Source organism: Ostrea edulis, chromosome 7 (genome assembly GCF_947568905.1).
Source record: "Ostrea edulis chromosome 7, xbOstEdul1.1, whole genome shotgun sequence".
Classification (NCBI taxonomy): domain Eukaryota; kingdom Metazoa; phylum Mollusca; class Bivalvia; order Ostreida; family Ostreidae; genus Ostrea; species Ostrea edulis.
Window position 1 is genome coordinate 54,525,190 of NC_079170.1, and position 15,582 is coordinate 54,540,771.

The 15,582-nt window shown below is 33.2% G+C and overlaps 1 protein-coding gene across 1 annotated transcript in view; it reads left to right on the forward strand.

The window, feature by feature from the left end:
* Positions 1 to 15,582, forward strand: part of LOC125653646 (uncharacterized) — a 276,533-nt gene that overhangs the window by 85,205 nt on the left and 175,746 nt on the right. Inside the window, exons 10-12 of the mRNA XM_056145758.1 lie at positions 8,127 to 8,234; positions 8,491 to 8,550; positions 13,001 to 13,184. Coding sequence (XP_056001733.1) covers positions 8,127 to 8,234; positions 8,491 to 8,550; positions 13,001 to 13,184 — 352 coding nt within the window. The remainder of the gene's footprint in view (positions 1 to 8,126; positions 8,235 to 8,490; positions 8,551 to 13,000; positions 13,185 to 15,582) is intronic.

Here is a 15,582-nt window from a genome sequence, read left to right on the forward strand (position 1 = left end):
GTAAGTATGATATCACAATTTGCCGGAATCAGAATTTCTGGGTTTTTTTTGCAGAAATGTGAGTGACTTTTTTTTTTACAGTTGCTTTACATTTAAGAGCTTGTCCATAAATTGATGATACGATTTGTATTGCCATGCATTAACTGTTGTGCAGAGAAAATATCAGCAGAGAACAGCAGGATTATATCATTGAGGATCTCTACTGGGTTTCTTGTCTTTCCCTACTGCTCTTTGTGAATGTCATCTGCTGAAGATTGAGGTAAAAATGGTGGAAGGATTTTTTTTAATACATCTAATGAGATTTCAACAATTACATTTATGTTTCTTGTACAAAGCAGCACAGGATGATGAAACATTTCAATTAAGTGCGCTAGAAATCCGATACAGAAATAAGTCCTGATATTTCAAATCTTATATCCAGTATTACCATGATGATTCCAGACCAGCTTTTCTGTCATGAGAACCGGATATTAGTGAGATGTTTTTCACTTGTGCATTTCTCCTGACTATCAGATACAGCAGTTAAAAATGTCTTGGTTAAAAATCTCTTGGTTTGTCAAGATACTGCTAATTTAATCAATAAAATTATCAGGTTTCCATGCTCTTTCCACCATTATTGTACCATTGTTTAACAATGTGCCCCAAGAGAATTTTGTAGAAAAACTATCGGCTATTCCATTAACAGGAACTGAGAGTATTTGGTTTTTATCTGTAAATGTATCTTGTCTATTTATAGACATATGTTAACGTATAGCTATAGTATACACTTGTCAGACAACATCGGTGTACTAAAACTATTCAAGTGAAGAAATCATTTTCTTGATATTTTTTATCTACAGTAAGGCTTACAATGGGACAGTGAGTTTTGTTTCAGTATACATGTATTTGGGAGTTCTTGTTCTTCAGTATTCTTATATATTTGTGGGCCATTTATAATGTTTGTGTGGCAGTCAGATGGATTTGATTGCCAGTGGCCAGATGGTAGAGCACCTAAGAGATTCAGGGAATCCTGGTCTGGTCCATATGATTTTCAACTTTCCTGTTACAGATCATTATCATTTTATATTGCCTTTCAACATTTGATAAATATTTCTTAATATTTCATGCATGTCATGTCAATACTTAAATGTCAAGAAGCCAGACTGCATGGCCACATTGATTGAGCATTAGAATTTAAGGAGACCAGCTGCTGTCCTCGGTTGTTCATGATCGAGGAATATGAGAAGTTTTTCACTGGTGTGGTTTAATGAGTGATCTTTCAAATAACATAAAAGTGTATAATGTTTGACAGTTCGTTTCAGATCTTGTTTCATTAATTAGCAGGAGGGGAGATTTATTGTGGAATCCAAAATTTTGTGTAATCCATGCAAGTTAAAACAAATTGTAAAATACAGGGGACTCGAGAGTCTCGATGACTATCGAAGTTCTTGATCTCTTGAAGTGAAATCACAGTCCCCGATTATTTCTCTATACATGGATATACTCTTGATCTCTTAAATGTTCGATTTCATGAAGTGAAATTTGGGTCCCATAAAACATATTTCATTGTTTTTTGCTCTCCATCTTTCAAAGTGGAACACACCATCCCATCACTCAAGCGTATAATTATTTCTGCTTTGACCTTGCTTGAATCGAATGGCGAATGCAAGGGGCTAGCTCAACAGTGTAAATTAAGTGTTTATATAAGGGACAGGTACATCATCTCTGTTTCCTTGTGGGGTGAATAGTTAATTGTTTAATTGGTCAATTTAACCCTCAGCAAGGTTCAGTAACTTGTGTTCCATCTGGAAATAGTTCAATTCATATAATAAATCTAAGGGCATCATATTTTGGAGGGACCCTTAATTTTAATTCTCATTGGAAATTTTGGTGAAGGCTATTCTTGGGTGAAGTAATGGTGACATCATGGTAATTTTGACGTGGTAATTAGTATGTGGAGGTAATGCCGATTTTGAAAATGTATTATAGTTGCATGAATCAAGTGACAGTCACATGTTCAGTTCAGACTTTTAGATCATCTGTGGTCTTATCTGGGTGAAGCTGTGTATTTTGTTACAACAGTACTGTGCCATAAGTTAAAAAGAGAAATAAAAATATTGATATCAAATACCTCTTAGTAATTCGTTGTTTTACGCTCTTTCAGCCATATGAAGTTAGACACTATTGTGTCTATATGTTGGGATTTCCCCGACACGTGTAGGGCTATTTAAAGACGCCTAACATACAATGTCTGATTTATGCATACCTGCTATTTACTTTTTAAATAATCTTCTCACTGGTTTTTTTTTTTTTTTTTTTTTTTTTTTATATATAATTATATGCATGCAAATGTTTTCAAGCATGTAATTAAGGAAAAGTTAATAACTTTTAAAACTAATTAATCTGCTTTAAAGTAATTCTGTACAAAAATAATATATGAACATCTGTCTTGGATTTCTCGAAAAAAATCTCGAACTCAAGTTTTCTTCTGTTTCAGAGCAGTCAAAATTTGAGTAAAATCTCTGACATTAAGTCCATTAAGTTTCGACTTAAGTGTTGAGTCGTTGTTTGTTACTTGTTTTTGTTATACTTTGTAAATAAAATGCTATTTGCATTCATCGTCAAATTATTTATTGATAAAAAAATTGACAAATGGATATTGATATTTCTGATTGTGACTTTCACTTAGAATTACTTTGGGATGGGTTTCCCCAATAAACATGATAAAGACAAGGCACACAACTGAAAATGATAAATTTTATTTAATAATAACCTTCATGTACACATTCATTTTACTCATTTTGTAAACGTTTAGAGGATTTAAACGAAACATTGTCATTTACATGTTAATCATTTCGCTTACCTGCTATTTTAATTGAGATTATATCAACATTTAAGTAAGTCTAAAGATATTCTTTCCATTGGGGGGTGTTGTCAATGTTCAGAGTATATACCGTCTTGAAAAGCATTCATTCTTCAATGAATGAATGATTATATTGAATAGAAATCATGTTCTGTACCATGAGTACTAAATTAATTATATACCTCATAGGCAGGTTTGTGTATGTCGCAGATATGAAAAATGTACAGTGTAATTCCACGTCAACTTGTGGGTAAAATGTAATTATTACAGGAATACACACCTGAAATGAAGGTGAAAATTGGCGCATTAATGATGTAATCAGTGCAGCGGTAATTCTCCTCTGAAACTGATGAAACTTGGAGACATCTTTTTGTTTTCTATTATTCACTGTATAGAAAATGATCAATAATCTCATAAGATCACCAGGATACAGTGATATAATATATAATAATGTTCAATTCTGTATTATTATAACATATACTGCAGAAAAATGGCACAATAAAGGGAAAATTTAATTTTCATAAATGTATTACTAATATTGATATACCATATAAAAGATAATTCCAAGAATTGTGTTAGGTGTATGACCGGTTGAGATATACTGTACAGCTAATACACTTCAAGAATTGTGTTAGGTGTATGACCGGTTGAGATATACTGTACAGCTAATACACTTCAAGAATTGTGTTAGGTGTATGACCGGTTGAGATATACTGTACAGCTAATACACTTCAAGAAGCACATTGTGTGAAACGTGTTGCTGTGATACCCTCATGCATTTTCAAAAATGAAATTTATATCTTTATACATATATTTCATCAGTGTCACTGTGTATCCTTGATGTAAATAAAAGAATTTTTATTCTGCAATTCACTACAAATTTCTTCACTTCAATATAATGCATAATGTACATGTATATACCCGTTAAGGTTTCATAAAGTATGAAGAGTAAAAATTCTTTACATGTACTTTCTTCTGATCCAGGCTGCATGCAATAAATTAATGCATGTCATTAATCAACAACAACATTAATAAAAGACTATTTTACTGATGGAATTCATTTTTTGATTGATTGGATTACTATGTAAGATGCAGTGATTAGGTGATTGCACATACAGTCAAAGTTGCCGCAGCGGTCACCTTTAAATTTATTCAGTGGCCCTCTGTTCCATGTGGTCATTTTATTTCCTCCAGATGAATTTTCTTATATTACGTACTCAATACAGCGGTGGTCATCAGTCACCAAATTTCATACCAATTAAATTATATAAACCACCACTTTGCCTTTGACCTTGTGGCAATTTTGACTTAATTGTCACATGACTTGCATTCAGGGTTCTGGGATGGATTATAAATGCACTATTTCTAATTTAATTTAAAAATTTCAGTGACGTCATCCTTTGTGTATATAGTCATTGAATAGTTTGACTTTTCAATACTTAGCAGTTGCATTTAGTTAACCATTCAATGACTAAACCGTAGATTAGTAAACGGTTAATTTACTAGTGAATAGATAACTATTCAACTGTTGGTCTATTTTTAAGCTTCAAATTAAGAGAAAACTAAAAATTGCATGTAAATTTTGTTACATTTTAAATTCTACAGAAAATCATGCACAGTTCTTGATTTGCAGTCAGACACAGTTGGTATATCCACATGATTACTTATATCACGTTCATTGAAACACGTTGCATTTTACATGTACAAATAATCCCTTGCATAACTGTACTCGCTTCTTCAGATCCTGTTTACTGCTACTTGTTGACTGCATCAGAACAGTTGAATAGATGAATAGTTCCATGCAACAGACCATTCTGTCACCTGACTGCTCAGAGTGTGAATGCTCTCATTGTATTTTCTGCAAGTGAATCGTTGAATGGTTTCTATCAGCAGAGGCTAATTAAGGGAAATATATTTTTTAAGTACTAAGATAAATAACTTGATGGTGTTGAATAGTTCAGAGAAAACATCCCCACCTCGGGCCTTTGGCCCTTGATGGCAACGCTTTCTCTGAACTATTCAACACCATCTCGTTATTTATCCATTTTACATAAGCAATATTGATGAAGGATGGAGAAATTTAGGGAACTAATAATAATCAGTCAGATTATGTCTATTTTGTTTGATTGCATGGGTATGCAAATAAACTATTGAGTGTTAAGAATAAAACTTGCTTTTACAAATTAAGGAGATACTCTACATCATCATAATGGCTGACTTAATTCCTTTTAAAACATGATATCAGCAATATTTGTCTATTAATTTTGAATATCATTGTCTATAGCTGAGTAGGTTGGCATGTCGACTGATGACAAGTAGATCACAGGTTCAAGTCGAGCAGGAGTTTAAAAAAAAATTTCAGATTGCTTTCTACTAAAACTACAATTTTTTGACTAATTAAAGTAAATTTGAAAATTTTTCAATTTAAAAATGTTGTGCATTTCCTCCACTTTTCATCCATATCAAATTTTTCTGGTTTAGCATTCCTCAAAGCTTAAGGGCATGCATTCATACAATTTTGTCTATAGAGTTGTTTTGTGTCAGTTTTAAATATGCAGATCTGCATGTTGCCGTTGAAACAATTTTTTTTCAAGCGGTGAATCAATTATCTATACTTTGTCTTCCACTAAATAAATTAGACTATTCAAATTTTTATGTGATTTTGTCTTCCTCTGAATAAATTAAATTTAATGCTAAACTAGTTCTAATTGTAGTGGGGACCGTTACATATGTTCCCTAAACATCCCTCAATTAAAAAGTGATGTCATTGTAAACCTCTAGCAAAAATCATTTTATTTAATTAGCGTTTAATTATATATGTAGTATGTTTACTATGGTCATTTCAGTATCAAGAAATGAAAGAAAGCAACGCACGTGCATCAGCACGCGAACACAAGTATGATTATGCACTTTTGTTGATATCATTCAACAGGCATAATATTTTGCATCAATATCCACAGTATGAATTTCATAACGTTTCCATCAAATATAATTAAGTTATAGACTAGTGATTTTAAAGTCGTCCAATCAGAATCAAGCACACGTGCATGCACGTGCGGAGCAGTAATTTTAACCACAGCAATTTGTAAGGAATACCAAGACACATCTAAAATTTCAGTATCAATAGAATTTGATGAAATACAAAAACGTTATCGTCCTTTAAAAAATGAACATTTGAAAAACGATGCATGTGCATGTGTGTTGGCATTTTTTATTACACAAATATAAAGATACACATACTATTTACCTAGACTGTGAATATTAACTCTTTCCCTTCATGAATAAGATCGTTACAAATGTTTTAGTATTATCCAATCAAAAATAATCATGCATCATACACTTTTGTTGACATCATGCGCATGCAGATTGGTAAAGACTATGCATATCAGTTAAGGGTCTCCATTAGTATCTCCCTATGATATAAATATCAAACTATTTCAATGAACAATAAAAAAGTTAGACTGATCGCAAAGTTAGTGTACAAATTTTGTGGCGCATGCACACGCGTGTAGACAAAATGACTATCATTTTTCTATCTACAAATGATATACTATCGTCCTATTAAGGTTTTATATAGATCCCTTGTATATTCTGATTTTCAAATTTTTGCACCAAAATTGCAACGCCTGTGCGTGCGCGTGCATGCAAGTACAGGCAAAATGACTATATATCGTTCTGCACATCTACAAATGCTACACTATCGTCCTGGAAAGTTTCATATCGATCCCTTTTGTGACCTTTACCTCCTCATGCAGTGTATAAATGTACTTAGTCTTAATTAGTACTGCCAAATCTACAAAATCATAGCATAGCAGCATTTGAACACTTTGATTAACTTCCTAAAAATTTTAAATGTTATTATTGTTACATATTGTGTGTATATGTGTACATGAAAAATGAAGATAACGAACAGTGATCAATCTCATAACTTGTATAAGCAATACAAAATAGAGAGTTGGGCAAACACGGACCCCTGGATATATACCAGAGGTGGGATCAGGTGTCTAGGAGGAGTAAGCATCTCCGAGCTGTCACCGTTCACACCTGCTGTGAACCTAGGAGTATATCTTGATCAGGTAAAAGGAGTTATCCGTAGTCAAAATTAGTGTGCCAATTTAAAAACGGCCTAACAATCGGATTTATATTGTTGTCCTGTCTGTCATTTTGTCTGTCTGAAACTTTAACCTTGTTAATAACTTTTGAACAGCAAGTGATAGAGCTTTGATATTTCACATGAGTATTCCTTGTGACAAGACCTTTCCGTGGGTACCAACATTTTTGACCCCGTGACCTTGACCTTGGAGTTTGACCTACTTTTTGAAAACTTTAACCTTGCTAATAACTTTTGAACAGTAAGTGATAGAGCTTTGATATTTCACATGAGTATTCCTTGTGACAAGACCTTTCCGTGGGTATTAAACCTTTTGACCTTGACATTTGACCTACTTTTAATTTTTTTTTTTTTTTTACATTGGTCATAACTTCTAAATGGTAAATATTAGAGCTTACATATTGTACATGAGCATTTCTTTTGACAAGATCTTTCTACTGGTACCAAGATATTTGCCCTTGTGACCTTGGCCATCTTCAGAATTGGCCATTATCAGGGGCATTTGTGTTTCACAAACACATCTTGTTTAATGTACAGCTAAAATCTTCAACAAACATGTTAATATTGGAGAAACAATATAATATGCAAACACAATTTAAAAAGAAAATGAAATAAACTGACTAATTTTTTTAATATATTGCAATATTTAAGATTTCAAACAAACCTGAAGAAATTTAAAGTACAGGTCCCCATCATATTGATAAAAAATAACAAAATAATGAAATTGCTGCAGATTGCTGTACCTTTTATCAAGAAATTTGTTTATAAATTAGATTAATGTAATCAATTTTTCAACAATGGAATTTGGTTTTCTATTAGTTTTGATTTTGATTTGAAAAATGGAAATATTTCTAAACTGGGCAAATTTCATTTCAGTTTTGAAATTATATACACATCTGTGTTTTAGTCACAAAATTGTACAACTTGTAGAAAATTTAAAATGTCAAGAGTCTATAAACGGCCTTGTACAGTTCAACCTGACATTTAGCATTATTTGAATACCAAAATATGTACATTTTGAAATTCACAAATTTTCTATCAGTTTCATCCATTTTTGAATTCTGTACACTTATCATTCTTCTCTGCAGCAAAGGAGATGAATACTATGTCAAGAGTTTATTTTTCAGACCTACTGTACAATTCTACAGTGTTGTTATAATTGATATTTTAAAGGCACGTGAGCATCTGACAGTGACCAAAATCTTCAACCCCCAGGATCTAGTGGACAAATTTGCTACGGAGATAGAGGCACTTCTGGAGACAAAGGTCAAGGCCATAGAGGTGAAATATCTGTTGTACCCTAGATGAAAACTTCCATAAAAATTAATATATGATTGAGAGAAAATCATTGAAATCATACCTATTGAAATAATAATAAGGTAATTTACTTTTAAAGTAGTTAATTGAACTGAAGGGATATTTTCAACCAATCAGCATCGTTGTTAACTCATCACTTTAAAAGTTATTAAATGATATAATATTGAAAATGATGAATTGCCAACCTACACTTTTGACAAATTTGTTTTGTCTTGAGTAGGAACTAGTGAAAGCAGCAGAAGATGCAAAGAAGGGCCATGAATATAAGAAGAATTTGCAGGTAGAACATTGAACTTTATGAAGCACTTACGCCAATGATACTAAGTAATGTGGCTATTTGATTAGTGCAGAGGGACAGCAATAATCACAAGGATATGTGAGTTTAATGGGCAAGATGATGATTTTTTTTGTGTCCAAAATAAAGTGAAATGGAGAAAATGATTCCAGGAAATTTATATTTTCCATTTCTGGCAGGCAGACAGTTTGATTAGTTGGCCTAATGGATTTTATGTGCATATCAATGCTTTGTGAGTCGTATCAATGCTTGGTCAGTAGAGATGATCCCTTCACACTATTTGTTCAAGAGAGTGTCCCTTAATTACACCCATCAGATCCAGATTTGCAGGCTGAAATGACATATTTGTGCTACAGTATGGCATTTTTCTATAATTTTCGCAGACATTAGATCCTGAAATGACAAAATCAATGGTACTAAGGACTGTATTTGTTGAAGGGAATGGGTTCTATTGGACAAATTCATCAGAAGTGACAGAGTTTTCCTTTATCATGTATTGGTTGATGATGTGTCATATCTCTATTAGAATAATTAGTTATGGATGTAGGGACCTGTCAAAACCAGCTATTTTGGATGTGATTTGAGCCCATGCAGTCATCTGATGATAAAGAAGTTTGGAGTAACAGTTGAACCAAAAAATAGTTTTCCTAAAAGTGCATTTTTTTCATCATAGACTTCAGGAATTTATTATAATCAATAGTTCAGAAATTTATTAAGATGCAGGGATTATTTTCTTTTAGGGGTCATGAACTTAAATGCTCAAAGTCCACTACACAATTAATTTGTTCATGCAAGAATAGTAAAAACTGAAAATCAAGAAATAACAATCACTTTTTATACCCCCCGCAAACGAAGTTTGGGGGGGTGTACTGGAATCACTTTATCCGTCTGTCCGTCCGTCCGTTTGTCCATAGACGCAATTTGTCCGAAGTTTATTTCTAATACCGCTGGACATATTTCATTCAAACTTTATGCACATCTTCTATATATTATGTAGTTGTGCATCTCCTATTTTCATTGAAATATTTTAACAGTTATAGAACTTATGCACATTTTCTTTTCATTTTGGGGGTTGCACACTTTGTCCAGAGTTTAATTCTAATACCGTTGAACAGATTTGATTCAAACTTTATTCTCATCTTATATATATAATGTATTTTTGTGCATCTTCTATTTTCATTGAAATATTTTAACAGTTATGGAAGTTACGGACATTTTCTGGTTTGGTTGTACTTGTAGTAATAGACACAATTTGTCCAGAGTTTTGCAATTTGTCCGAAGTTTATTTCTAATACCACTGGACATATATAATGTGAAAATATCCAATGTGCTTGCATTAAATATTTCCCATCATCTTATATGCCCTGCGGGGGGTATTAGTCCCATTAGGACAGTTCTAGTTTCTCCAGGTAAACAAATGTCCATTTACTCTGTATTGCTTGTATTTAGAATATTTGATTATCAAATGACTTTTAAGTCTCAAGAATAATCAATAAAAAATTATCACCATTTCACAATATTCCAAAATTTTACACTGGTTATAGTCTAGCTGACTTGATAAATTAGAAAATGAAAACAGAAATAGAAACCAAAAAGCTGAAATTTTTGTGTTATTTCTACTATGTCTTTTGTAATTACATTCATGCTGATAAGATTTTGTAATATAATCATGTAAAATTCAGCCTAATTCTGTTTCTTAACATTACATGTGATATTAGTAGAAAGGTATGTGCACTGGTACATTAGTCATTTTCATCTAAAATTGGAAAATTAGAACTGCATGGAATAAATTAGCTAAAGTTCCACATAACAAATTGTATAATAGCAAGCCCTAGGCGAATTTGAAATGATCGAGGCAAAATTGTTTTCCAGTGCATTAAGATGAAATTACACAAAGCAAATTTTCCCCGCATACCTAATTCAATTTTGATTTTCTGTGTCATTTTAGAACTCCTATAATGTATTAATAGTAGAAAATTTTTAAGAATCTAAAACATTATGACACACACAGATATATATACTGTAATTCTTAAATATTCTAAAATGGATACCCATTCAATTTATGTGATTTAGACAAATGATGAAGTTAACAAAGGGCACCTAGTTGGTAATGTAACCAATTTGAATTTTCCGATAAACCCAAAATACCAGTGTAAGAGAGATGATAACCAATACATGCATCTTTATGACGTTACACAACCATCTATTACTGCATGAGATTAAACTTACTCTCACAAAACAATGTCACATAGTGGAAATGTGTTGCTTTTATTAAAAAAAATCTTCTAGTCGACTCTTGAACATCAAACAACCAAATTGAGTTCATTGTGATAATGAAGAGAGAAATTCATACCAGAATTGTGAAATCCATGATGAAGTCAATAATTTGAAAAATTATGCAATCTTTAAACATTTTTACTCAGCAGACAAACTGAGTGTATAATAGTCATGATGAGCAAGAATGTTTAAATCCATGTCCCAGGGTCATGAGGCACTAGGGTGGTGCCCAAATGGATATACATGTATAGTGAAAATGCAGTTCATATTTAGATATCTTCTGCAATACTTTAGTGTGAAGAAAAATCGTATACATCATCATGGTTCAATAAAGCATGTAATTGTTTACCAGAATTATCTAATATCCTATGATGGCTATCCCTGGGTCAGGGTGTTTAGGATTATCTAATATCCTATGATGGCTATCCCTGGGTCAGGGTGTTTAGGTTCTAGGCTGGGGTCCAAATGTGTGTGTGTGAAAAAAAAAATGATAAAAAGGAAACGCAAACATGAAGACGTTTATTAAAGCTTTAGAAAACGTTACTAAACACATTTTATTTCTCTCTCTCTCTCTGACCTTACACATTTTCTCAGCTAAGATGTTATACCAAAGTGTAACATAGATATTACAATGAATCTGAAGTTGCATTTTTTTCAAAATTCAAAGCATACCATAGTCACTCTAAAGATTTTTTTAAAACTAATATTTAACAGTGATTTAATACATGTTTTGTTTATTTGTACTCACAAAATGATGTTAATGATTTATTGAAAATAAAACAATGATAAAATATTAAAAATGTTTATTTTATTTTTTTTCTCCCGACCGACCCTAATTTTTTTTTTTATAATCCATAAACCAATAAATTAAAAAACTGTGGCCTAGCTTGTATAGTTTTTAGGTTATTTTGGAGGGAATTGCCATTGACCCATTTGATCAGTCTAACTTTTTTCAAGAATTGGTTCACAATTTTCAAATCGATGCTCTAATGTTTTTATGTGTGTTTCAAATAATAATTTGAGAAATGCGCCGATATTTGATATTTTTTCCTCGACCAACAAATCAATTTCATATCAATACTCTTATGTATTCATCCGTGTTCCAATAATGTTTTGGGATATGACATTGATATTTCACTTTTTATTCTCAGCAAATTTTAAAAACAGTTACTATTTTGTCCATGTGTTAGTTGTTTGAAAATACTAGCCTATACATCAATTATGCCATCCAGAAAAATACTAATTTTCTTAGGACACTCCAATAAGTCAGACCTAGAGTTTTGGACCAAAATTTAACTCCCAAAAATCTGACTTATAGGCGAGTATATACAGTAAATAATAATCAAAGTTTTTTATCATAGCTAATGAATGTTTCAAAGATTTACCGTTATAGGAATTGCATCAGAGTAAATCATTGTATCAAGGTTTTTCTCATGGTAAAGTAATGTATCAAATATTCCTTGATCTACCTTGAAATTTAATAAAAGTCATAAAAAAAGCTACCCGCATGTAATAAAAAGAATATTTTATAAATTCAGTTCTTGCAATTGGACTCTGTATCAATTGAAAAATCCCCTTCGAAAACACTATACCTCTCGTAAACAATATTTAAGTATGGAAAAATGCAGTATATGACAAATGGAATATTGCACACCAAAATCCTTATAATTATGTCATACATGTATCAGTCCCCAGGCCCTCTATCAGCCCTTAGGCCTTTCACCCTCAGGCTTATATTAGGCCACTCAGGCTTATATTGGGCCACTCAGGCTGATATGATATGGATTTTAGCATGTAATATTCTCTCTCTCTCTCTCTCTCTCTCTCTCTCTCTCTCTCTCTCTCTCTCTCTCTATATATATATATATATATACCAAGGTGTATGAAATGAAACTAAAATAACCATGCAATGACTGTGACTAACAACCAGATTGTCAAATTTTCGGGACGAATAAAAAGAATTACATAATGTGGCCAATATTAACAGAGAATAGTAACAAACAACAAAAACTACATATAAATACACCTAGCACTAAAACTAAGAGTGTACAGACACTGTATACTGGAAATGCAGTTAATCTTTACAAATTGCATTCTTTACTTCTTTGTTGTATAGCAATGACAGACATGCATATGATTTAACCTTTGATACTTTCAGTTAGATTATGTCAACAATAAAAAGGTTTTAAGTCAGGAGGATTTAACTATGATGGGAGTTAAGTCTGCAATGAATTCAGATATATATGCCATGATCAACTTAACAACAGACAACTTGTTCAATGATGTGGAGGTTAACCCCAATTACAGCACCATACATGTACCAACTAATGTCTATGATCAAGGTAAGTAATCCGTATAGCTCCATACATGTACCGACTAATGTCTATGCTCAGGGTAAGTAATCCCTATAGCATCATACATGTACTGACTAATGTTAATTTCTTTGATCAGATTTAGCACGTAATCCCTATACCTATAGCTCCATAATATAACAACTAATATTAATATTTCCAGTATTTTGGCCTTTGGTGTCTCTATAAATTTAGCCATTTCCTCATTAGATGTGTTTCAGTTTTTAGCAGTGCGCTATAGATAAATATAGTACATTTATTTTTACATGTTTCATGGAATATGCTAATGTGAAGTGTTGCAGTTCATAACCCTCATGTATTTTCAAAAATGAAATTTATTTCATAAATGCCTCAATCAGGGTAAGCATGTCAACTCTATCTATACAGTCCCTCAGACATGTAAACTCTACCTATACAGTCCCTCAGACATGTAAACTCTACCTCTATACAGTCCCTCAGACATGTAAACTCTACTTCTATACAGTCCCTCAGACATGTAAACTCTACCTCTATACAGTCCCTCAGACATGTAAACTCTACCTATACAGTCCCTCAGACATGTAAACTCTACTTCTATACAGTCCCTCAGACATGTAAACTCTACTTCTATACAGTCCCTCAGACATGTAAACTCTACCTCTATACAGTCCCTCAGACATGTAAACTCTACTTCTATACAGTCCCTCAGACATGTAAACTCTACCTATACAGTCCCTCAGACATGTAAACTCTACCTCTATACAGTCCCTCAGACATGTAAACTCTACTTCTATACAGTCCCTCAGACATGTAAACTCTACCTATACAGTCCCTCAGACATGTAAACTCTACCTCTATACAGTCCCTCAGACATGTAAACTCTACTTCTATACAGTCCCTCAGACATGTAAACTCTACCTCTATACAGTCCCTCAGACATGTAAACTCTACTTCTATACAGTCCCTCAGACATTTTAAACTCTACCTCTATACAGTCCCTCAGACATGTAAACTCTACTTCTATACAGTCCCTCAGACATGTAAACTCTACTTCTATACAGTCCCTCAGACATGTAAAGTCTACCTTTATATAGTCCCTCAGACATGTAAACTCTACTTCTATACAGTCCCTCAGACATGTAAACTCTACTATACAGTCCCTCAGACATGTAAACTCTACCTATACAGTCCCTCAGACATGTAAACTCTACCTATACAGTCCCTCAGACATGTAAAGTCTACCTTTATATAGTCCCTCAGACATGTAAACTCTACTTCTATATAGTCCCTCAGACATGTAAACTCTACTTCTATACAGTCTCTCAGACATGTAAACTCTACCTCTATACAGTCCCTCAGACATGTAAACTCTACCTATACAGTCCCTCAGACATGTAAACTCTACCTATACAGTCCCTCAGACATGTAAACTCTACTTCTATACAGTCCCTCAGACATGTAAAGTCTACCTTTATATAGTCCCTCAGACATGTAAACTCTACTTCTATACAGTCCCTCAGACATGTAAACTCTACTATACAGTCCCTCAGACATGTAAACTCTACCTATACAGTCCCTCAGACATGTAAACTCTACCTATACAGTCCCTCAGACATGTAAACTCTACCTCTATACAGTCCCTCAGACATGTAAACTCTACTTCTATACAGTCCCTCAGACATGTAAACTCTACCTCTATACAGTCCCTCAGACATGTAAACTCTACCTATACAGTCCCTCAGACATGTAAACTCTACTTCTATACAGTCCCTCAGACATGTAAACTCTACTTCTATACAGTCCCTCAGACATGTAAACTCTACCTATACAGTCCCTAAGACATGTAAACTCTACTTCTATACAGTCCCTCAGACATGTAAACTCTACTTCTATACAGTCCCTCAGACATGTAAACTCTACCTCTATACAGTCCCTCAGACATGTAAACTCTACTTCTATACAGTCCCTCAGACATTTTAAACTCTACCTCTATACAGTCCCTCAGACATGTAAACTCTACTTCTATACAGTCCCTCAGACATGTAAACTCTACTTCTATACAGTCCCTCAGACATGTAAACTCTACCTCTATACAGTCCCTCAGACATGTAAACTCTACTTCTATACAGTCCCTCAGACATTTTAAACTCTACCTCTATACAGTCCCTCAGACATGTAAACTCTACTTCTATACAGTCCCTCAGACATGTAAAGTCTACCTTTATATAGTCCCTCAGACATGTAAACTCTACTTCTATACAGTCCCTCAGACATGTAAACTCTACTTCTATACAGTCCCTCAGACATGTAAACTCTACTTCTATACAGTCCCTCAGACATGTAAAGTCTACCTTTATATAGTCCCTCAGACATGTAAACTCTACTTCTATACAGTCCCTCATACATGTAA